The following is a 25,297-nucleotide window of genomic DNA, read 5'->3' as shown; positions in this document are numbered from 1 at the left end:
CTCTACTTCTATCTAGATAGGGGTGAGCTACTAGTGCTTGACAATAGAATGTGTGTGCAAGTGATTGTGTCACTTCCCTGCTAAGGTGAGTTTGAAGCAAGTATCCCATCTCTATACTCTCTTCCCCTAGCTCCTGGCTGGATGTAGACACCCAGGATGACCTTGTACACCACACATTGAAAATGGTAGAGCCATTCTCATTTGGAGTCCCTGAAAAGCCACATAAATAATGAATATTTCCCTCTTACTAAGTTACTTACTAATGGCTAACATCCACACTACGTTAGCCATTGACATTATAAAATTTTTGTGTCATAGTAGCTAGTACGTTCCTAATTGTTGCACCTCTTTATGCCAATCTATTTGGTTCGTTATAGGATTAAATAAGTTAAAACAATGCCTAGCACATAATAAATGCTCGGTAAATGTTAGCTGTTAATATTATTACCTGCTCTGATGCTAACTAGTTAGTTATGAGTCACTGAACATGTCAGTTTCCCTGGACATCTGTTTCTTCAACTGTAAAATATGAGTCACACTTGATGTTTTCCAAGTTTCCCTAAGTTTGACATTTTTATAATCAGAAACCTCTTCAAATTGCTAAGGAAAAGAAAATTATCTTAACCCATAGAAACTGACCAGAGGATGAGGAGAGAGGTATTCAGAGCATCAGGTAAAGAGAGGAGGAAAACGGAGAACAGTACAAAGGATGCTGAGGGGAAAAAACCTTATTTAAAGAGAAGCATATTTCCTTTTTGAAATTTATCAATTCTGAAATAAGCTTTGAAGGGAAGAAGATTTACAAACCGAGCTGTGTCCGTGAGACTTTCATTCACACCCAAATGAATATCTTGCGTGGTAAGAAAACAAGGGTGTCCTCCCAGAAGTGCAAAGCCTACAATAAAAGAAAAAAGGGGGGGAAAGCATTTTGAAAAAGAGAACTAAAGTAGAAAACAACATTGGGGTGTCTGGGTAGCTCAGGTTGGTTAAGCGACTGACTTTGGCTCAGGTCACGATCTCGTAGTTTGTGAGTTCAAGCCCCGCGTCGGGCTCTGTGCTGACAGCTCAGAGCCTGGAGTCTGCTTCGGATTCTGGGCCTCCCTCTCTCTCGGCCCTTCCCCTGCTCATGCTCTGTGTCTCTCCGTCTCTTAATAATAAATAAACGTTAAAAAAATTTTTCAAAAAAAAAACCCCAGAATTATAAGGAATTGGCACCATCTCAATTGAAAAGTCAAAATTTTTAAAGCTCTCTAATGTCTCTGCTAGGAAATTCCCAGGCAGAGCAAAATGAGTGACTGCGAGAGGTAGATAAAATTTTCTGTAAAGACACTCAACTCTCCTTCAGATGGGGGCCCATTTATCTACCCTGTTGTTCAGAACCTTTCAATAATGGGGCATTGTTCCCTTCTGGAGGCTATGCCTGGTTTTGATTCTTTAAAATGTATAATGATGTCCATCCCAGAAAATGGAAAAATAAAGTGTAGTGTGGGATATCATGGATTCCAATGGAATACTACTCAGGAATAAGAAGGAATGAACTCTGAATACAACATGGATGAACCTCACGACAATTATGCTAGGTGAAAGAAGCTAGATACAGAAGAGTAGATAATGTATAATTCCATTTATATGAAGACATAGAATAGGCAAAATTACCATAGAGTGGCAGAAATTAAAAGAGTAGTTGCTTCTGGAGAAGGTGATTGTCGAGGAAGGAGCACTGGTGAACTTTCTAGGGTAAGAGGAATGTTTTAAACTTTGATAGAGTTAGTAGGTTTATAAAAGTTGAGGCGTGCCTGGGTGGCTCAGTCGGTTAGGCATCTGACTTCGGCTCAGGTCATGATGTCACGGTCTGTGAGTTCAAGCCCCGCGTCAGGCTCTGTGCTCACAGCTGGGAGCCTGGAGCCTGCTTTGGATTTTGTGTCTCCCTCTCTTTCTGCCTCTCGCCTCCCCCCCCCTCTCTCTCAAAAATAAATAAACATTTAAAAAATTTTTTTAAAAATTGAAAATAAAGTAAGTAGTTGCTTCTGAAATGGAATGAAATAATTCTATTCTACCTATTTTATGCTAGTTAAGAGTGTTCACTTAAATATGCCCAGACTAGGATTTTAGCTAGAGGGTACTATGTTCTGACTCGCGATGACTATTCCCAGAGCACTACCATGTCCTAGCACTTTATAAACATTCTTCCATTGAAAACTTTACTCTAATAGGAGCACAGTAGATATTATTATAAGAACTTCATAGACAAGGGTTCTGAGAGTCAAGAGTTTAAAAACTTGTTCAAGATTGTTTTTAAGAGCCTATGTATAGCCCCAGGGCTTGCCATAGGGGAGCCAGCCCCTGAGCTAACTTACAAAGGAATTTGCAAAGACAAGACAACATAGTGGAACTGGACTCCGTCTTCTTCATCTGGAAAATGAGGCAATTTGCCTAGAGCCCTTAAGATCCCTTGCGGATGTGATGTGCTACCTCCCAGGTAGAATCAGAGAACATGAAACACGCTAACAATCTTACTTGGTATGGGTCCTGTAATAAAGAGTCTGACTGAATTTATGATGTTTAACTGCTACCAACTTTCAAGCCAACCACCACTCTCTCTTCTCCTTCTGCCCTGTACCTAGGCAAGCTGGTAAGAATGTACAGACACTCCTTCCTTTGGCACTAGCGGGAGGTTCAAACTAAAACCTGGCCAGTGCATGGGAATCTTCACCCCAGCCCCACCTCCTAACCACAAAGCCCAGGACGGTATCATTTTTCCATACTCTGATGCCACTTTGAGACCAGCATGGGAGTCAGTCCTGCTCTACCCAAGAAGCCACATTATGTGATTAATAAACCTTTTCATACCCTCTTGGTGCTTGTGTGGCATCCTCACTGTCAATAATCAAACCAAATTTTTGTGGAGGGCACGTTTTGCCTCTGTGGAGTGACTGCACTAGGCCTTGGCATCACAGCATCGTTCTGAAATTTATGCATTCATTCTACAAAATGTGCCTGGTGCTATTCTAGGTACTGGGAAAAGCATTATAAACAACAGGGTACAAGTGCCTGCTTAGAGTGAACTTACATTCCAATGGGGAGAGAGAGAAGTAATAAATTGAATGAGGAGGCGCCTGGGTGGCTCAGTCGGTTAAGTGCCTGACTCTTGATTTTGGCTCACGTCATGATCTCATGGTTCATGGGGTCAAGCCCCACATCAGCACAGAGCCTGCTTGGGATTCTCTCTCCCTCTCTCTGTGCCCCTCGCCCACTCATGCACCCATGCTCTTTCTTTCTCCCTCTCTCTCTTTCAAAATAAATAAATCAACGTTTAAAAAATAAACTGAGCACTGGGTGTTGTATGGAAACCAATTTGACAATAAATTTCATATATTCAAAAAAATAATAAAAAAATAAAAAAATAATAAAAAATAAACTGAATGAATAAATGAAGTATGTTGTATGTTAGATGTTGAGAAGTGCCATAAGAAAAATAGAACAGGGAGGGGAGATAGGGGATATAAGGAATGAGTTGTAATTTTAGTATGGTCAGGGAAACCACACTGAAACACACCAAACAGTGGAAAGAGCATGTCCTGAGGTCCTCAGGAAGGGTCATGACTGCCGGGTTCAAGGGACAACAAGAAGGTTGGTATGGAAGGTACAGTGTAAGGAGGAGAGCAGTACAAGTTGAGATTGCAGAAGGAAGGTAGAGGGGAAGAAACAACTTTGACTTGTCTGAGTAAGATAGAAAGCCATGGGAGGATTAGAGCAGAGGAGTCACATGATGGACTTATGTGTTAATATAACATCTGTCGTGGGGCAAGGGTGGAAGCAGGGAGACCTGTCACTAGACCTGTCTGCAAAAACCTGGGTGAGAATTGATAGCTTGGACCAGGATGGTAACTGCTGAAATGATGACAAAGCGATTGGATTCTTGCTATATTTTGAAAGCAGAGCCAGCAGTCAACTGAACACCTTGCTTCATACCTCACTGGAAAATGTAGCAATCAGAGAACTTCTAGATTCCACCACCCTGCCTCCCTACCTGCCAGCATCTGTACCCATATATTCTACTTCCCTTCCTCTTAAGCATAGATGAACTTGTCATGCCCCGCCTACTAGAAGCCACACCCCCTTGTGTACTCAAGAACATTGCTGTAGTAATTCTTCCCTTTCTCCCTTACACTACCTTCATCATGAATATGCTATTCTCATTTCTATTCTCATTTTTCACGCATTCGAAAAAGGCACATTTTCTCGTCCCTATTTCCCCCTGCTAAGTATCCCTTTAACTGTTTGCTCCCTTTGCAGCAAAGCTTTATTTTGTCTTTCTCTCTTCAGTTCTCTTTTCTCATTTCCCTCCAACCTATCCCCATAGAGCTTTGGCTCCCCTCCCTCCCAACACTGCACCAAAACTCCTCTCACCAAGGTTACCAATGATACATCAGGTGGCTATTTCAGTTCTCATTTTTCTTGAATTAGCAGAAACAAAGTTGTTCACCACCTTCTGCTTGATAAACTTTCTTCACACACTGTCCAGGACACCACACCTTCTTGCTCGTTCTCAATCTCCATTGACGGTTCCTTCTCTTTTCCTGGACTTCTTAACGTTGATGTGCTCCAGGGCCAGTCCTTGGTCCTCTTCTCTCAATCTATACTCATCCCCTCTATAATCGTATCCAGTCTCCTGGCCTTAAATACCATCTATATGCTGATGCCTCGCAAATATCTCTAGGGCAAATCTCACTCCCGTACTCCAAACTAATAGCCAACTGCCTTTTCATCGTCTTTGTTCATGTGTCCAATAGACATCTCAAACTCAATGCTGCCAGAACTGAACTCTCAATGTCCCCCTCTCTCCTGCTCCACCTAGTCCATCCTGCTCACAGTTGCTCAGGCAGAAACCTTGAAGTCATCCTTAGTGTCTCTCTCTTACCTGCTACATCAGAAATCTTATTGGCTGTCCCTTCAAAATAGATCCAGAATCTGTCCCTCTTACCCCTTCCACTGCTGCCACTCTGGCCCTAGCCTCCATGTATTGTATTCCACTGCTTCTGTCTTGTCTCCACCCCCAATCCCTGCAGGTTGTTTTCCATAGAGCAGTCCGAGAGAGCCTTTTAAAATGCAAGTTAGATCATGTCTCTCTGTTCAAAACCCTGCAAAAATTCCTCATTTCACTCAGAGTAAAAGCCAAGTCCAAATAAGGGAGTACATGTTTTGCCCTCAGTTCCAGGAACATTGTTCTCCTTCTTTCCAACACATTGTATCACCCACTTATTTAGTATGTCTATCGTTTATTGTCTGTGTCCCCGCTAGAACATAAGCTCCAGGAAGGCAGGAATTTTCCTCTGTTTTGTTCACTGGTGTATCACTTTCGAGAACCTAGAATAAATGCTGGTACATAGTAAGTGCTCAACAAGTACTTACTGAGTGAATGTAGGAGGGATTTTGACTGCAAACATCTAATGCTGTTAACAGAAAGAATGGAATTTTCTATTATGTGTGAAGTGAGCTAATGGAATTGAGTGATGATTATAATCACTGATCACTCTTGAGTACTAAATCTGTTTCTATATAGGGAACGTCACCTAAGCAAAGGTGAATACTGCACATTCATCAAGAACGTATTCCTTGTGCACCTACTATGTGCCTTGCACAGAGATGAATGTCGCTGAGGGTTGGAGACTATGGAGGGAGGTTTCAGACAAAGTTTAAGACCTCCTGGCAGGTCTGCTCCAAGTCATGCTGTGACTAGAAGTCATTGTGCTATAACAATGCAGGATTGGGTTCCTGCCTTTTCATCTCTGTCTCTGTGCTATAAAAAAGATTCACATCAAGCCTGGACTGATGAGGTAGGGGTAGGAAGAGGGATTATAGAAAACATTAAGAATAGGAGTCTGAGCCTTCAGCACTTCTCAAAGGAGATGAGATGGCGCGACATTGCTTCCAAGAAGGAATTTCCTCTGCAATTGTGGTCTCTGGTCACAAAGGAACCTCAGACCCCAGTGTAAGAGCACAGCTCAAGCATTTGCCAGCTCACGGGACCCGGCTGGTGATAAGCGCTTCAGGAGGGGGTCAGAGGTTCAGAGAAGCCTCCAGGAGCTGCCGTTGCTGAGGAGAGGAGGGTAGAGGGACAGGGCTCTCCTTTCTCTTTACCCTTCATCCAGAGAAGCCTGCTTTGATCTGTCATTTGTTCATGCACTCAAGTTGGATATTTTTGGACAAAGCGTTTCTTCTGTTAATATCTTAATTTCTTCCTGGGAAAATAAGACTACATCTGATTTTGCCCTTTTCCTCACAGATCGCTGCAAGCTTTGAAAGAAGGGTATAATTAGAATTCATGCACTGGAAATATGAGGGCTCTGAGGGTTCTTGCTGGTAGAACTAAGGCAGTCGTGAACCTCTCTGTGCTTTACTTTCATACCTGCAGAATAGCATCACTTTTTTTATATTGTCACCTTTATATTGTCACCTTTATATTTGTAAAGATGATACATTTGAAATAGCTTAGAAAGTGCCAGCTTCTATGTCACCTTGAAAGTGAGATACCAAAGTTAAATAATGAAAAGAACCATCTCTTAGGATGCCCTGTGCATTTTTTTTCTATCGGCTACTGCACTTACCGAGATTAATAAATGTATCCGTCTATCTGCTCAATTAATTTGCAATAAAAGAATATAATCATCAGTAGGCACACAGGAGAATTGTGCAGCTTGCCTGGCAGGCATACACAAAAGAGTGGATGAGGAATAAATGATCTACAACTACACACAGCGACGTTGGTACATCTCACAAACATAATGCTGAGCAAAAGAAACCACACACAAAAGAACATATGCTGAATGATTCCATTTATATAAAGTTCGAAAACAGGCAAAGCTAATCTGTGATGTTAGAAGCCAGGATAATGGTTACCCTTGGGTAAGGGGAATGGCAACTGGAAGGAGATACAAGGGAGGTCTCCGGGGTGCTATTAATGCCCTATTTCTCTATCTGGGTATTAATTACAAGGATGTGTTTACTGTAAGAATTCATCGAACTACATGTGCATAATGATTTGTGCACTTTTCTATAAGTGTTTTACACTGAATAAAAAGATTACATGAGCAATTAATATGGCTTAAGTTGGGTGATGAATTTTATTCTGTTCCCTCAGATCAGCAGAAATACTGTTGTATCTCTGCAACTCAGGCTTGGGATAGGATCCTCAAGGACTTTCCTATGAGGAGACTGGCACAAATCTGGGGCGATAATAGACAGTTTTAATTGCATCCCATTTTCGTTCTAAATACCAAGATAACATGAGGCTCCTGGGTGGCCCAGTCAGTTAAGTGCCTGACTTCAGCTCAGGTCATGATCTTGTGGTCCGTGAGTTTGAGCCCCACATCGTGCTCTGTGCTGACAGCTCAAAGCCTGGAATCTGCTTCAGATTCTGTGGCTCCCCCCCTCTCTCTGCACCTCCCCTGCTCATGCTCTGTCTCTCTCTGTCTCTCTCTCTGTCTCTCTGTCTCTCTCTCAAAAATAAAAAAAAAAAATTAAAAAAAATTTAAATACCAAGGTAACAGGTTTTGATGGAAAATTGTGCCAAAGGGCAACTCATAAGATGCATATATACATTATAAAAATGCCCTGCCATGGTTTTGGTTGAGGTTTACTGTTTCTGTAAGCATTTAAAGCAACTACTTACTCTGATTCTCCTACTGTTGAGTTTGGCAGGATGCCATATACAATTAGACCCATGGATACTTATTGAGGTTAATGATGAATACTCTGTGAACCATAACTTTTTACGGTCACGTGTTCCTTTTCTCATGTATTCGTCATAACAGGTTGCAATTTTGTGCACGTTTCAGAGCACTTCTGTATGGGAAGCCATCATTTAACAAAATGCTTAATGCCATCCACAGAAACAATTTTGCTGGAACAAAACATGATAATTACCTGTTCAAATTAAATTAGATATTAAAAAAATACATTTAATAATAGCTGCCGATCCTCGGTCTGCCATTTATTAGCTGTGTGTCTGTGGGCCATTTGCTGAACCAGTTTCAGACTATTTTCTTCAATGGTCTTACCCTCACGGAATTGTCGTAAGGATTAAGTGAGATAATCCATGTAATTAATGTAGAGCATTTGGCACAAGGTCTGCACCCAAAGGCTTATGAAGTCTTCACTCTTGGTTTTATTAATAGCTTAACTACCATATAATATATATGAGTGGTAAAACAGATCAGTTATTCGGGGACATTTGATATCAAAAATAGCATTTGAGCAGAGAAAAGTTGTATAAAACACCAACAGCTAAGAAAAATTAATTTAAAAAAACTTAAAATTGATAAATGTCCATGTACTAATCAATTATTTTGATGACTTCAAAAAAGAACACCTCTCTTAAGTTCTGACAAAATAAACTCTGCCCAACTCATAGAGGACCGCTGTTGAAAAGGAGCCGAATTTGAGAATTATTGACTTGTTTATGCAATATTCATTTTTCCTTTGCTATATGTCAGATGTCAACATATTTTGTAAAGGGGCCATCTTAAAAGAGCAAAATGTTCTCATCTGTTTTCTTCCTGGGACTTAAAGACCAGGTGACACCTTACGTGTTTCCCCTCACCCTCCTTTCTTCAGTCAAGGGGCAAGGGGAGTGCATTAGTAAGAACAATGAAGTTTAGATCTGAATCCTGGTGCTCTTTGTTAAGTAAGTGAATTTACCAAGTCACTTAATCCCTTTGAACTTTATTTTGTTACATATTTGATGAACCTCATTACTGGCCATTACAAGGCAAGTATTGCATGAAGTAGTTGTTTGCTTCTAAATCCTAGAAAGCTCTGATACTTGTAGATGGGATGAGCTATTTGAAGAAACAACCAATGTTTTTGTTTGTGGTTCCTCCTACTTGATCCTATCCATTTGTCCATTTGGGCAGTCGTTTTATTGATTCGGGGGAGGTCTGATAAAGCAGAAATGCAGAGAGAAAGAAAAGAGGTGGTGTGTGGCTTATAAGTTTAAAAATGGACTTTTTTGAAACATTACAGAGATAATAGCTTAAGAAAAGAGAAATTTTGAGTTTTAATAGCTTACAATTCCAGGCACAAACAGTAGATTTGAAAGGCATCTTGGCGAGTCAGAGCCAGTTTTTTCTTCCTGCTTTATCACCTAGCCTCCAATACTGGGAACTGGAAGGGGAAAAAGAGGAGCAAGAGAAAGAAGCAGCAGAAGAAATGAAAAGTGATGGACCTTTGACACTGTACCTGTCGTCTGTCCTCCCAGGCCACGTACTGAAGGGTGGATGCATGATGGACATTTCAGATGAGTTTGGGGAACCCCAGAGCTGATACATGTGTGTCTTGCCTTTAAGACAGAGTTCTAGGAGGCAACACATGTTATAGTACTCCGTGGCGCCCAGATTGAGGAAGGAAGGGTTGAGAAAGCCTTGCAGTTTCTCTGTACACAGGATGGCAAGGAGAACTGCCAAGAGGTTGGGAGAGTCAAACCGAGAAATATTTCACGTCTTGTGATGATCCAAGTGCAGCAGACTCCACAGTGAATGGGAGACAGCCAAGGTCCAGTGGGGATACGGAAGTCTCAGCAGACTCCAGTGTGGCCATTTGATGATGATGTCCTGCTGACCAATGACCAGACCCCCACAGCCCTAGATGTCTTACTCGCGTACTCTCCGGGACTTAACCATGACTGTGGGGAAAGGGAGAGGAGAACCCAAATTGACAAAGTAAACCCCGAAATGACTGAGGATTGCCTAACATTGCGAAGATTAGGTTTCCACCATCCTGCAAAATTGGTACAGGCTAGAGAAAATCCTTTACGTGTTGGGAAAATACACATTTCTTGCCCACGTGAGTTTGAAGGCTGAGAATTTGCGTCCACTCACATTTTCTACTGAACATGAAAAGCTCTTGGAGACTTCTAATCAAGTGTTCATGGGATTCCTACAGATGACACTAACCTTTCTGCTTACAGCTTCTTTGAGAATTGGAAAGAGCATTCAGAGGCTTGCCCTGCTACTCCCAGTGACAGTGTTTTCCCTTTGTGGTTCCTAAAGAGACACAAATTCCCCCACTGGATGATTCCTCCCAGATCCTCGCCCTCTGGCCCCCTCTTCAGCACAAGTGTGGCCTTGTCGGTGGACTCACCTGTTTCTGTGGACAGTCTTGTTCGAGTACTTCTTTTTTCAAAAATCATGCCTAAGGACTTCCCTTGTAATAAAGGCAAATACTGAAAATTAAGGACAAGAATATAATTAAAATGAAAAATATATTTTATATCCAGTATCAAAGATTATGTTCCAAAAGTTATTCCTTACATTATCAGAAAATGTAGAAAAACTAATCACTGCCTCCATCCAAATAAGCACTCAAAATGTTATTGTAAAAGTGCATTTAAAGTGTTTTTTGTCATGGGGCACCTGGGTGGCTCAGTTGGTTAAGTGTCCAACTTCAGCTCAGGTCATGATCTCACAGTCCCTGGGTTCGAGCCCCGCATCAGTCTCTGTGCTGACAGCTCAGAGCCTGGAGCCTGCTTCAGATTCTGTGTCTCTCTGCCCCTCCCCTGCTCGCACTGGTGTGTGTGTGTGTGTGTGTGTGTGTCTCAAAAATAAAATAAAAACATTTAAAAATTTTTTAAAAAGTGGTTTTTGTCATGTTCTGTACAAACAGGAGGAAGGGAACAAGAACTACAGATTATGGGCATGTAATTGCAAAATATTAGTTGCTCTGGGTTCAACCTGAACACTTGTTCTGAAGTATGTTAATATTTCTTACTGGAACCGTCTTTTTACCTAAATCCATGGAAATCCCTATCAATGTTCAATGACCTTGAAGACGCTTGGTTCAGAAGTGTTTTCTCAGCTAGAAACAATGCTGCTCTGTCACAACATGGGGCATTAAGACTCCTAAGGATGAAGCCCCAGCTACACTTTTCTCATGCATCCTTGTGGGAGCGCAAAGGCTTTGTTTCTAGAAGTCTTTTGGAAACAATCTGGAGAGTTTGGGTGTGGGGTGGGGCTTTTCCTTCTTCCTCTTCTGTAGATGGACTTCCTGATAGGGTGAGTTCTGGAACAAATAGATTCCTGCCAGCTAACTCTTCTTACACATGAAGTATGAAGAACAGGCTTGGGATCTTGGGGGACCTTTTCTGCTTATTTCAGGTCTTCTATGGGAATGTCAACCCACAGCACTTGGCGTCACTCCTGTTCTCAGAACTTGGAGAGCTAGTGAACTAGATTAAGAAAATCAAGGTTGTGTAAACCTTTCTTGGCCTGGCACCAGCTCTTTAAAGTGCTTTTGAACAAGCTTGGAACGCGTATGCTTTCACAATTAAGCAGTCTAAATGAGACTGCTGCATGAATTAAGCGTGTTTCAAACATAAATTGCTCAAAATGCAGAATAATGCTTACAGCTAAGCACCATATCCCATCTCTTCTCCTACTTGGTTACCACTTAATTGTTTCCTTGCTAATCTGAATTATTTTCAACACGGTAACATCACTGTGAATTTTTGGACATTATCCTAATAATCATATATCTGAAATTCATCCACAATTGAAATTTGTTGCCAGGGGAAAAAAAAAGTATTGTCCTTATTTTTAACTTGATAGAAAACACACAGAGAAAAGAATGAAGGTATAAAAATAAAATCTTTCCAGAGAAATGATTCCTTAGGTTCTGATCCAATTAATAATGAATTTCAACATTCCGCATGAGAGAAGCACAATGACTTGTCATTGAATAACTGATTTTTATGCTTTTTATACGCCTGTACACTCAGTGATAATCAATTACCTTGACTGTGTGGTTTCATTACTTAGCTACTGTTTAGGAATTTTAATATATTTTCTTTTCCCTCTTTCTTTGGAAAGGCTGTCTTTAAAAGGGCTGGTAGTAGGGGAAGGTAAAATGAAAATGCTACATACCTCTCCATTATGTTTTATCCTCAATTTTAGATCTGCCGATAGCCATAACATATACTTAATTTCTTCTCCTGTAAAGTCCTTTAGAGTGAGGAGGTCACGACCCTTCAGCTGTACTTTATTTTGTAGTGGCTGTCCACATCTACACAAAAGAAAAAAGAAAATTCAAGAGAAATAGATATTTAAGAAAAAGACCCCATTGAACTGGGGTGATTTGGTGTTCGATTCTTGAAACAAAGCATAGAAAATCACATGTAGCCTCATGTGTTCCTGCAAAGTGTTAACGCACTAAAATTGATAAGGCTGTGGTTTCCTTTTTTTTTATTTTTTATTAAAAAAATTTTTTTAATGTTTATTTCTTTTTGAGACAGAGAGAGACACAGTGCAAGCAGGGAAGGGGCAGAGAGAGAGGGAGACACAGAATCCGAAGCAGGCTCCGGGCTCCGAGCTGTGAGAACAGAGCCCGACGCGGGACTCGAACTCACGAACCGTGAGATCATGACCTGAGCTGAAGTCGGACACTTAATTGACTGAGCCAGCCAGGAGCCCCTCCATTTTTGATATCCAATATTTTGGATGTGGAGAGAAAAGAAAAATTTGAGGAAAGAGGTTGAATTCTTATTTGCTGGGAATAGCCCTCTTGGTGGCTTAGCCACTTACTAGTAGTGCCACTTCAGGCAGGTTGCCTAACCTCTCTCTGCACCTCGATTTCTCACCTAGAAAATGAGTATAATAATCTTATAGCATTGTGAGGATGGAATGATTTAATACATGCAAAGCAGACGGTGTCTGGCATAGAATAAGCACTTGATAAATTTTAGCTATTATTATTGAAATCATTAGATTATATGAACAGAATTTATAATGTCCATACCATAGAAAACATTTTCATTCTTTTTCCTCTACCACCCTTCAAATCTCTTCTTTGGAGATTTGTTCTTTACTTGTCCCTGGCCAAATACAATGGGCCTTGTGGCTTTTCTGGTAACTTTCAGAAAATTAAAAAAAAAAAACTCTGTGCTTACTTTATTCCCTCCAAAGAGTCTTAGTAAAATAATGCATAATAATAATAATGATTTTTTAACTCTAAGAAATGTACTGCAAGTTAACACCCTTCTTCCTTCCACCTCATGCCTGATTCAAGCCGGCCTCCTCTTAAGGGACGAGGGACCATGAATTGTTTCCTCTATTTCCCACCTTTAGTCGCTCCAAGTAAAGCCAAGGGAAAGTGAGGAGTTAAGGGTCAGGCAAAGTCTGATTCTGTTCTAGCAATTTAGCATTGGCCTAGGTGCTTAAGGCTGACACTTTATCTTCTGGGGTGCTTTTGAGGGTCCTTGGGAGAACTCTGTCATCACTGAAAATTTCTCACAATAGTCCTTGGTGGTGGACAATTACATTTCTCCTGCCATCCAAGGGAACACATCCAGACTCCTTTCTCAGAGATCTCCCCACCCTTCGGGAGGTCTCTTGGCCATCATGTGAAACAATACCATGCTAAGTCTCTTTCTCAATCTGTATTGGTTCATGGGAATCCCTTCATGTACTTTGCTCTGACAAAAGTCCGTTTCTTTCCAGTATGAACGCATCTCTTATTCTGCCATCAAAACAGCTAGGCAGCCTGTCCCTCTTACTCTAGATTTCCTAGGTAGAGACTTGAAATTGGTGTGCAGTGTCCCCAAGCTCTCCTGTTGAACCTATCAGTGCCATTGGAGCCACGTTCCCTAGGCTTGAGTTGAGGGAAGAGTACCTCTCCCTGTCATATACAATGGTAAGACTTTCAAAATCTTCTTCCAATCTACGCCCATCTCTTGGTTTCTGCAATACATTTTAGAAGCTGGAAGTGGTCACCAGTGGGTTGCAAGACTAATTCTTGTGTATCTCCTTTGCTCCTGTTTTAGTGGCATAGCATCTCGCTTTGGAATGAGGGAAGAGAAAACACCTATTGGGCCTAAGCAGAAACCGAGACGGAAAGAGTCCCATTTTAACACTTTGTTACATTGTAATGGCAATAATTATTTTGGGGGGTAATCAGTATCTAAAATTGAAAACATTTATTCTTTTGTCATTCCTAGTGTTATCTCTATTTAACAATAATTATATTGTATGCCATTAGAAATTGTGAATAATGAAGGGCAAATTGTGGTTCACCACATGGGCTAAACATTAATTTTACTAGAAGCAGAACCATTGTCACAAAATGATCATGCTTGAATTCTAGCTTAAGAAAAGAGCTTGTGCTACTTGAGATGAAGAGTAAATTCTCTGGTGGGAATTTCTATATGTCTTTTTGCAATGGTGACAAGATAGGTAGGAAAATCACAAATTCACTCAATTTGTTGTTTCCACTGCATGACATCAAATAACGTAGACAAAAGAATCTTTCACTAAACCCCCAACTTTCTGGCAGAGTTGACTGGTTCGTTTCATCTTCTACAGATGAGTATTTTTTTTCAGTTGATTTTTTGTGATGTTAAGCCCTTCAGAGATTCTAGTTAGTAAGGAAAGGAACTTCCATAAAGATCGAAGTTTTGTGAGTTAGTTGGCTAATGGTTGATTGATTGATTGATTTAATGTAGGATACCAATACCATATTCAATCCGTAGAAATTAGTGTTTTCAGCTTGTATGTGGATCAAAAGTTTGGTCAACATTCCTGCTTCAAAGATGTACCATAGTCTTCAACTTGTAAAAATATGTCATTCATCTACTCTCTAAATGGACATTTCTTTAAGGCAGTGGTCCGCAATTTATTTTTATTATAGACCCATAACATAAAACATTTTGAACATGGATCCACAATGTATGTTTGCTTATTTGTATATGTGTTACTACCCTGGTAGATTGTGTAAAAAACAGAACACACAAAAAATGTAAACGTTTAGATCAAGGAGAACCAAAATTTTAAAAATAAATTCGTAAATATACAAAAAATATCTTGCTGGCTAAAGACGTTTTAGAATAGACCTTCATTTTCTTCCTTCCATTAGAACTCTAGTAAAAATCTTAGAAAACTATGTCCAAGACTTGGATGATAGTATTCAGAAATCTGAGAACTTTAAAAACATGGCCTTTAGGCAGAAAATGTGTTTTTACATTTGCATTTTGGTTATATGTCTGGTTCTGATGTTAATTAGTGATAATACTAAGCAACACTTGGGATATACAAGTACCGATATTGTTAAGAAGTAAACCCTTTGACTGATATTGATGAATTGTTTAGAGTCAACTGGATCTGGGGTCTGTAAACAGTTTATCATGTCTGGCCTGAAATGGAGGCATGGCAGCTTAAACTTTCCCAATTCACATTTAGGGCATGTTTGAAAATATTTTTTTCTTTCTGGAATGAGGTCCAAGTAAGATAAAATCACAGAAGATAAACTCTCCTGACTGTGTGTCTTACAATAAAGCATTAATATTCCATGGCTTAAGACTTCCTCCAGTATTATTTTTAACAGAGAAAAAAACTTTGCTGGAAACCCCTGCTCCCTAGGATTTAAGAAATGTGTGAAACACCACTATAGTTGGTAAACTCACATCCATTGACAACAGGAGAAACCACTGGTATGCTAATTTTGAGGACTTCTTGCCTAGAGCTTAAGTTCAGACTTCTGGCAGTTTTAGAGTCCACAAAAGCTGAGTCTCCAAACTGCAAAACTTAAAGGATTGAACACCTTCCCCGACTCTCAGCCTTTGCAGGCTTGTGTCGTGTCTATCTACTTCCTTCTTTTTTTTTTTTTAATTTTTTTTAATGTTTATTTATTTTGAGGGAGAGGGAGACAGAGTGCAAGGTGAGGAGAGGCAGAGAGAGAGAGGGAGACACAGACTCTGAAGCAGGCTCCAGGCTCTGAGTTGTCAGCACAGAGCCTGATGCGGGCCTCGAACCCACAAACTGTGAGATCATGACCTGAGGCGAAATCGGACTTAACTGACTGAGCCACCCAGGCACCCCTCAATCTACTTCCTTCTAAATACTCTCGGGACTACAAGTTTTATTCAAGAGAATATCACGGATCTTGGAATTGTGGTAGTGGTTGGTGGCGGTGTTGAATCTCAGAGAAAAAGAACTGAAAAAGAAAGGAAAAGAAATTATGCATGGAACTTAATTTTTCTCCTGGGTTCTCATGAAAGGAAGCAGGAAAATAATGGTCAAAGAGGAGACTCAACAACACCTTCAACTACTGCAGAAAAGCTCCAACTTTCAGCTCTCTAAACGGAAGACAGACTAGGAGAAGTAAAAAGTCTCGGGGTCTTTCTCAGATTTGTCCTTATACTCGAAGAAGTTGGGATTAGGGATGGGTTAATGTTCTACTGTTGGGATTGCATTGTGAGATGCATCTCTTGTTATTTCTCCATTGACAGACTCAAATTTAAAAATAAAAAGAAGACACCAACATCCTGCTGGAATCTTCCCTTTTTGTCCGGACCTTTCATTTAAAAATGTGTATAGCAACAGAAACCTTATTTCAAATTCTCTTTCTTAGAGCACAAGTAATCAGAAGAATAACTCTTTGTGACTCCAATCTTCATACGGCAGCCACTGATAATATTGCCTTCACTTTTGTTGTCCTGGGATAGCATCTCCAATATATGTTAGCAGATAAGCTTTAAAAAAATACAGATGAGGTGCCTGGGTGGCTCGGTAGGTTAAGACTCTTGATTTCAGCTCAGGTCATGATCTCACAGTTCGTGCGATCATGAGATCGAGCCCCACATGGGGCTCTGTGCTATCAGCACAGATTCTCTCTCTCCCTCGCTCTCTACCCCTCCCCCACTCATGCCTGCGTGTGCGCACACGCTCTCTCTTTCTTTTTCATACTCTCTTTCAAAATAAATAAACATTTTTTAAAAACCATAAAACGCAGATAGTTCTGGCTTTGCATAGTAGTATGGGACTGTAAATGACCATTAAATTGCAACCATGCAAAGCAACTTTATTAATAAGTGGGAAATATCACAATTGTTCTGTGACTTTTAATTTTTTGTCAAAACATTTAGTACTCTCCTTTTGTCCGTTATAAATGAGTAGGGAAGTGAAAAAATTAGCAAAAGTGAAATATATTTATTATGCCATAATTTAAAACATTAGAAGCATTGAGAATTATAGTGTTTTATTTTTTGTAAAAAATGGTCAAGAGTAGTTTGAACCATGCATGCTGTCTTATTATATAGCATATGTTATAGAGCAAACATCTTGTCTATGCTTTGGTGAATTGCCATACTCTCTACGTTTGGATCACCTGCCAACATTTTATCCTTTGCACTTTCAATATTATAAATTATCTCTGAGAATTCATTTAGTGTGAAGTGCTTTGCTGGTGTCACTTCCTCTGGAACATCTTTACACTCGGTGTCACAACTGCTTTCCTCATTTATGTCGGTAAGTTTGTCTTCACTAAGTTCCTCTGGCTGCATAGCTGCAGCCTTTCAAACAATTAGCAGGGTCAACAATACCACCATAAACTATTTCTTCTATAAATGCATTCCCATTTGATTCAAATTTTACTGCCAGTGTTGTGGGGTTTTTTTTAATTTCTCTTCTGTACGTTGATCTCTGCCAGACAATTCCTCCTTTCGATTATTCATTTTTATAAAGTGGCACATAAGCTTATCATTGGGAAAAAAGAAGCCATCACAACCACACTCGTTGCTGTTTGTAGGTAAACTGAATAACGGATGCCCAGTGAGCAACCACCAAAACTTTGAAAGAAGTCATGCGATTGGTCATTGATCATGATGTGCAGCTCTTATTTACATAGTGATTTGTGGACAAAAGAGCGAGCAGTGAAGTTTTTCCTTTATGCAACTGCTCACAATTAATATACTATGGCAGCTGAAATCAACAGTGTACTCAAAAGACTGGTGTTATTTGACTCAACTGTGCTAATTGAAATCCCTGCATATTGGGACCGTGCAAAGGAAGGACAGCCTGTCCTCCAAAGGCTTTCTCATTGTAGAACTCCTCACATACCATTCTTTCTGTCCGGAACACTCTCCCCTCAGCTCTTGATGCTGGCTTTCTCAGCCTTAGGCCAAGGGCTTAAACACCACCTCCTGGGAGATTCCTTCCCTGACAGTATTGAGTAATCTCCACTTTGCCTTCATGTTGTTCATGCTACTTATCATAATTTTTAAATATGTATTTATATGTCTGTTTATATTACTTACTTTTTATCTTCCCATTAAACTATATGATCCATGATGGCAGGGATCCTGCCTGTTTTATTTATTGACGTATACCCAGCGCTTGTTACAATGTCTGGGATATAGTAGGTATTCAATAAATATTTCCTAGGTAAACGGGTGAATGAATGATATTACGTGTCTGGACAAAAGTAAAACAATTTGTATAAGAATGAATTCAGCAGATTTCTGAGAATTAATTTAGAGAGATTTTCCATGATGGGTTTTCAATGTCCTTATCAAAGTCTGATGACAAAAAAAAGACACCAAGAGCCCCCAAAACAGAATTCATGTTGAGGGAAGAGTATGGGCTGTAGCCTAGGCTGAGCACAAGGCCTGAGTGTCATGGAGGAAAACTGATTGTGGCCTAGTGTGTTGCTAAAGCTGAAATTCCCCAGGGCTCAACGACTCTGGTGTAGTATTTGCACTCCTGGGAACAATAGTTGGACGTACGCACATGAAGCAAAAGCATTATAACCTCGGAACTCAGGCACAGCAGTCTGAGTCAAGTGCAAAAACCTGGAAGACTGGTGAGAGGATCTGGTGGGACAAACTTTTGCCCGCGGCACCCTGAGAGCCAAACCCAAAGTACAGTAATAGTGAACTATACCAATACTTTGGTTCCCTCTCGCCACAAGCCCCTTTTATACTAAGTCCCCAGGGCTCTTGGGGACAAAAAGGGTAGAGAGGTAGATACTGTACATCTGGTTATCATGGTATGTGAGTGATTAACTGGAGATGTTTTTTTAATTGCATCTCAACCAGTGAAGGGGAGTCATACTGTTTACACCATTGAAAAATCATTAGACTAGTCACCGCCTTTCTCTGTTCTATCCGGGAGGTGGGGCAGGAAGTGTTCCCATAGGAAAAATCGCTGCTTTTCATAGATATCAGGAACTAACCAGGAAAATTTATCACTGGAAGGAAAGCAAACACAATGGTTCAAGTTTAAGTTCCTATCCTGTTTACTGTCTCCTCATAGACCTCCTCTTGGCTCTGAAATGGAGCTGCCACACCTCTTTCCTAAGCTGCTTAAAATGTAGAGAAAAGCAGAAGAGGTCCACAGTTGTACCTTTGTGGAAACACCTCTGCCGTAGGCCTCCCCCCGCTTTTTTCCTGGTCTATATCAAGCATTTCTGGCTTTCTGGTGATAAACCCACACACAAATTATCCAGCTAAAACCACTGGCATAAATGGCTACTTATAGAGACCTCATGCTTCAGTTGGAGGCAGCCTACCCTGGTTCTCGAGCGCCTGAACCAGGGCCAGAATCACTATTTTAGTGTTCCCATAAAAATACTTGGTTTTCTCGTACACATAATAGGGACGATCCAATACTGGATGAAACAATGGGAACCACGTACAGATTTTCTGTCAAAACTGTCATTGCAGTCTGGTTAAAGCCAGAGCTTTTGAAAAAGGCAAGACTAGTTCCTTACATTAATTGTATCCCTGGAAGAAATAATTACAGAGATTTCTCAGCCCCAAATCACTGAATGCTAAGAAGTTAAGCCAAGGTAATAGTAGATCTTTGTATTAGCTTTACCCAAATATCTTCCTAGCTAGAAAATGGAAGCATATTCTGTATTGGCAGAATAAAGCCTTTCATTGCAAGAGTCTGCGTTTTCTAACTCTGGTAAATTGTTTGGAGCACGGGAGGAGACCTGGATGTGTTCCCTTGTATAATTGTATTTTGTTGGAAGAGAAAGTGCTTGATTTGAGTAAAATGTGGTCAGTCAGAAACAGACTGCCAGAATAGGAAAAAAAATTCAGTGTTAAGTGATATTTTGATCCCCATGGAAAATTTGAGATGAAGACTTTATCTTCTGGAGGCATAAGGGGGTGGTCAATGGGCCGTATGGCTGAGATTTTTGTGTTTCTTTAATGTGGCAGATTGATGCAACCATTAAGGCGTATGTTCTTGGTTTTATTTTTTCTTTCTTTACTAAGATATCTTGGCTGTGTTTTAAAAAAGGATACTGCGTAAGGGTAGAATGGCCAACTTTATCAGTTTGGAAGGATCAAAATAATCAAAGCAGTGGAATAAAAACAGCAGTGGTTTTAATTATTCAAATTCTAGTCCTAGTCAAACTTTGACCTCGGGACGATCACTTTCCATCTTTGGCCTCAGTTCTTTATCTGAAAAATTAAGAAAATGAACTCAGAATCAGTGATCTGTCTTGTCTTTGTCTTCCGCAACATTCGTGAAGTTTATAAACACAAGATTTCCCATAGGCCGTACTGGAGCCATCTGAATTCTCAGTGGCCTGCCTTTAATTTCATCCCTTTCTTGCCATCTCAGTATTGGAATGCATGCAAGGGAGACTGACTTTACCTTCACAAAACCCTTGAATCTCATCCTACTGATTTGAAAAAAAAAAAAAAAAAAAGCACCAACGGTCCAAATTTCTTTACTTTATTAACAATAATAGTTTATTACTAAAAATTGACTTGCAACCTTTCTCACTGTTGCCACATGCTCACATGTGGTATAAATCACTATTGTAATGGGGGGACTAGGTGGTTCCTAAGATATCTTAGATCGTCAGCCTTCTAAAATGGTGCAACTTCCGCTCATCTGAAAAACGAAGCAGGCTCGCTTTGTGCAGACCTGCTATTATAGGTCTGGAACCCTGACACTGTTGAAAATCTGTAGCTGCCTTACTTTGTCTATCTTAGTTAAATCACTACATTACTAAAAATAACAAACCGGAAATAAACCCAAATTTTATTGTTGGCCAAGGGAAATATCATGACCCCCTTCCATGCCTGATCTCAGACCCTGTATAGTTTTGTGAAGCCGGGAAGTATGTTTTTAACAGGGCGTTCATTTTCAGTTAGGACAGAAGACGTGACTAATCACAGAGGACTGTTTTCTCTCCTCTAGGCAAGAGCACGGATGGCCTGTAATCACTTCATCGGTGTGTCCACACGCGTACAGATAGCATGGGTGTGGGATGAAGGGAGCATAATGAGTTATGTAAGCCCTTAGAGAGGTCTGGAATGAAATACCTGAAAACCAGTCACCTCCGCTCCAATCCATAACCTCCACAAAATTGGGTGGCTTAGCTCAATATTCTCTGAAGAAATTTCTATTTGTGAGATGAAATTGAACTGCACTTACAAATTGGTCTTCTCTGATAAAGAAAGAGATTTTTTTAGTGATTTCTTTAAAAGCTCTAAGTGGTTTCCCTAATAGGCAACAAATCACAGGACACTGTCTATTATCCAAACACCGCCAGGCTCTAGAGCCTTGTTTGTGAGATGAAAAGCCTATGGATTGGGTCTTCTCGGCAGTCTTGGTGTCTGATCCTATTGATTTGGGGGAAAAAAAGAAATCATAATTGACGAAAAATGATTGATTCAGGAGGCTGCATGAATGGTTTCAGCCTCACTTAAGCTGTTATTTTTATCCTGTCCATGGCAATATGGCTGCTCATTTCAAAACGGTGCGGTACCCGTTTTATGGCATTGCCAAACACCGACCACACATTTCTTATCAGTCTCTGGTGTTAAGGTCACATGGTATATTCTGTAGCAAGGTCCCTCCACCCTTCCCAAGAGATATGGGTCGGGGGTGGGGGGAAGAACTCGACTCCCTGTGGAAGGCTGAAAGTCAAAGTACAATACAGGCAGAGTTGACTGGGAGTTTTCACTGTTGTTGAGAGGTCATCAAAGGCCTTAGGTCTTACTGGACCTCAGCAAATCTGAATTCATCTACCTGGCAAGTAGCACGGCTAACGAAAAGAGTTGGAAAGAAAAATACCCACGCCACATGAGAACAACACCGTTTCAAAGTCAGCCCATTTTCATGAGAGGCTTATGCTCTTAAGTTTCTAATGGCATGAGTGATTTGAGGCTCTCATATTTTCAAATAGTAGGTACAGATTTTGGCTGATTTAGCTAGGCTTTAGCCTCAGCCCCATTCACTGTGAGAGACAGCTAGCCAGGACTTTGAGAATTATGGTCTGACTACTGGATGTAGATAATAGCATATTAGTAAATACCAAAGAAGCCTCAACATTTGGCAGATGTTTTAGTTCCAAACATTTAATTTGTGACCGTTATTTAAAAAATCTCTCGTGGTTGGTGGGTTTGAGTCCCGCATTGGGCTCTGTGCTGACAGCTCAGAGCCTAGAGCCAGCTTCGGCTTCTGTGTCTCCTTCTCTCTCTGCTCCTCTCCTGCTTGCACTTGCTCTCTCTCTCTCTCTCTCTCTCAAAAATAAACATTAAAAATCAATAATCACTGTAATTTTCAAAAAAGAGTAGAAGTTTAAGTTTCAAGCTTTGGCTGTTCATTCAGTTGATTATTTTCAGCTCAGTGATGATTCTTTGTTAAAAACTATGGGAAAAAATGTCATCAAACTGTTATCTGATGTAATGCAGTGACATGGAATAATAAAATAATGAACATTGGTCTGTCACTTTACAGTTTTCACACGCATTATCTCGCTGATTATCACTAGACTGTGACTTCATGTGTCTGGTATGAAGTACCTTCTCTGCCACTGTATCTCCAACACCTTGCAAGGAGCATGGCTCGGAAGTAGGTGCTCAGTAAGTATTTATTAAACGAATGGTTGAACCACCTTGTGATGTAAGCAGAGCAGGTATTACTCTTTTTCCCATTTTATAGGGGAAGCAACATTACAGAAAAGTTTAACGACTTGCTCAAGGTGATAGAGCCAGAAAGTGGTGGTACCAGGCCTCGAATCTCGTTCTTTAGACTCCAAAACCTGAGATTTCCTCCACATACTTGGGTTATGTGGTAAAACTCTAGTACTAATTGGTAAACCCCAGAATTTCTCTGGGCCTCATAAACCTTCTCTGTAAAATAAGAGAAGGCTAATAATATTCTGTGGCTCTGACGTCCCACCTAGGTCTAATACTATGAGCTCAATTTACAGTATCATTTACAATGTCATTCTGGCTTCTGAGAGTCTTCTATTCACCAAAGAAATGGTGCTAATGATACAGTCCAGAGAGGTCAGAGCTGCCAGGTGGCCCAGAGGAGGGACTCAGGGCCACTGTCAAAGACCCACTTAGTCACAGTGGGAGAAAACTTCAGACAACGTCAGACTAGAAGCTTCTCCTTTTAGGAAGTCAATGAGGTTGTTTTGAGGTTGGTTGGAAAGAGTCTCTGGGAAAATTCTATGTGATTGTTAACATGCAGTTACTCTAGAAGCTTTCTGGCAACGATGTGCACATTTGATGGCCTTGCTTCCTCAGTTAGCTAGTTGCCCCTATCCCCTTCCCCACAGACACACCCCACACCACCCCCACTGCGTGCTCAATAACTATAAAGCAGGATGTAACTCATATAAAGAATTCACTGGAAACAGCCGCCTTTCACATGCTACCAAGAATTTCAGGGATAGATTCCAAACATGGATTTTGTTTTAAAAATTTCATTATCCTCATCACACATAAGGCTCCTTGGCAGCAGCTTTGTAAATATTTATCTGGTTGTTATTTGGGGTCTCATTTTTTTTAAGAACTGATTAATCCCCACTCCCTAGAATGATGTGTTATTTTCAAGCAAATCCAAATACAAGCTGAAGACCCTGTGTAAATTGGTTCTAATTTTTCTTCAGCCAGGATCCCGTTTAGAACGTACACAAACGGAAGATGTCAAGAACATTTAGCCTGTTACACCCTAGGAGGTTAGTGACGCACCCCCGCGCCCCCTGCTCCCAGCCTGCTCTGAAATCTGATCAGAGGGGACTGAGAAATGAAGGCTCACCTGGAATTAGAGACAGCTGTCTCAAATAAGGGTGGAGCCTGGCACTAAACCCTCCAAAACGACGCCTTTTCGAGGCTGTGCTCCTTTGCAGAATAGAACTTCAGTTATCACCATAGTTCCTAAGTCAGACTCCAATCTCTGGCCATCACTTACCGAAAATTTCGAACCACGAAATTGTGACCATTTCTAAGAGCTGCCTTGTTCAACAGGGTCCTCAAATTAAACAGCATCTTCTTTTGATAATGAAAAAGATGACTGTATGCTCTTGAAAACGCCTCACCAAGGTCGACAGACAGTGGGCTCCACCTAAAAGCTACGAATGCTTTCAACTGCAGTGAGAGAGCAAAGGTAAAATCACCCTTCAACTACCTTATCAAATTCCCCTGGTTAGAGATACTGCAGGTCAGGGTACAGGAATGCCTGCACTTTAAGCCAAGCTCCACCACTGCGTGTGTGTGTGTGTGTGTGTGTGTGTGTGTCTGTTTAGAAGGAATCCTGATTCTTTTGGTGACCAGACTCCTCATTTTTCATAATATATTTATGCTGTCACATACTTGCACAAAATCAATTGACAAGTACTCATTGGGCGTATAATATATGCAGGGCATTGCAGTGCTGGCTGCTGTGAAGGTACTTAGAAATAAGCCACTGAGAAAATGTGAATCGTCAGTGCAGAACCCCAGATGTAGACATGACAACCCGGAGTATTTCCAACGGTATTTCATTTGTAACTCTAAGTCTCAGCTTTCCCGCAAAGCAAACAGAAAGAAATGCCCCGGAGCTATTTTTTTGGTGGCAAAAAGCTGGAGTGGGGAGGTATAATAAAAAGATCTCAGTCCTGGAGCTCCCATTGTGCCTTGCACATAGTAGGTCTTCGATAAGCAAGTATTTGCTTATTAATTCTAGCAGGAACCCACAATCAGTAGAAGTGGGGAGGGGGTACCATACGCTCCTCCCCTGGTAGCCTCTCCAGATCACTAAGAGGTCTTCTAATGCTTTACATTTATTCATTCATCCACAGTTATAAATCAGATATTTTCAAAATCTGTTCTGTGTCAGATATTGGACTAGGCTAGAACTTCAGTGAAGGAAGATGATCTCACTGTCACAGAGTTTACAGTTCAGTAAGTGTGATAATATTTGTAAATAAGCATACATAACACAAGCCCGTAGGAGAGGTCCAGATAAAGCGCTACCATATCACAGGGAAGAAAAAGTACTCTAAGCTGGGAAGGGTGGGAGGCAGGAAAGAAAGGGCTGCATCTTCTGATCAATTTATGTGACTTTAGCAAACCCAGGTAAACACTCGCCAGAAGTTTATGCAATGCAAAAAAAATATGCTATTTAAAAATTAATTATGGCCACTTCAGGAACCGGAATGGTTATGATGTCATAATTAATGTCAGCAGGGAAATAAATCTTATTGCTATTCCCTTCTACTTACAAAGAATGATGCGGGA

General features: G+C 40.6%; 1 protein-coding gene across 1 annotated transcript in view; it reads right to left on the bottom strand.

The window, feature by feature from the left end:
- The window catches only part of OTC (ornithine transcarbamylase), a 62,037-nt gene extending 37,835 nt beyond the window's left edge, over positions 1-24,202 (bottom strand). The window contains exons 1-4 of the mRNA XM_049643693.1: positions 23,991-24,202; positions 11,919-12,057; positions 10,141-10,222; positions 808-895 (exon numbers count right to left, since the gene is read on the bottom strand). Coding sequence (XP_049499650.1) covers positions 808-895; positions 10,141-10,222; positions 11,919-12,057; positions 23,991-24,067 — 386 coding nt within the window. The 5' untranslated portion in view covers positions 24,068-24,202. The remainder of the gene's footprint in view (positions 1-807; positions 896-10,140; positions 10,223-11,918; positions 12,058-23,990) is intronic.
- Positions 24,203-25,297: the final 1,095 nt, after the last annotated feature.

The sequence above is a fragment of the Panthera uncia genome, chromosome X (assembly GCF_023721935.1).
Source record: "Panthera uncia isolate 11264 chromosome X, Puncia_PCG_1.0, whole genome shotgun sequence".
In the NCBI taxonomy this organism is placed as follows: Eukaryota; Metazoa; Chordata; class Mammalia; order Carnivora; family Felidae; genus Panthera; species Panthera uncia.
This window is presented reverse-complemented; position numbering and strand designations above follow the sequence as displayed.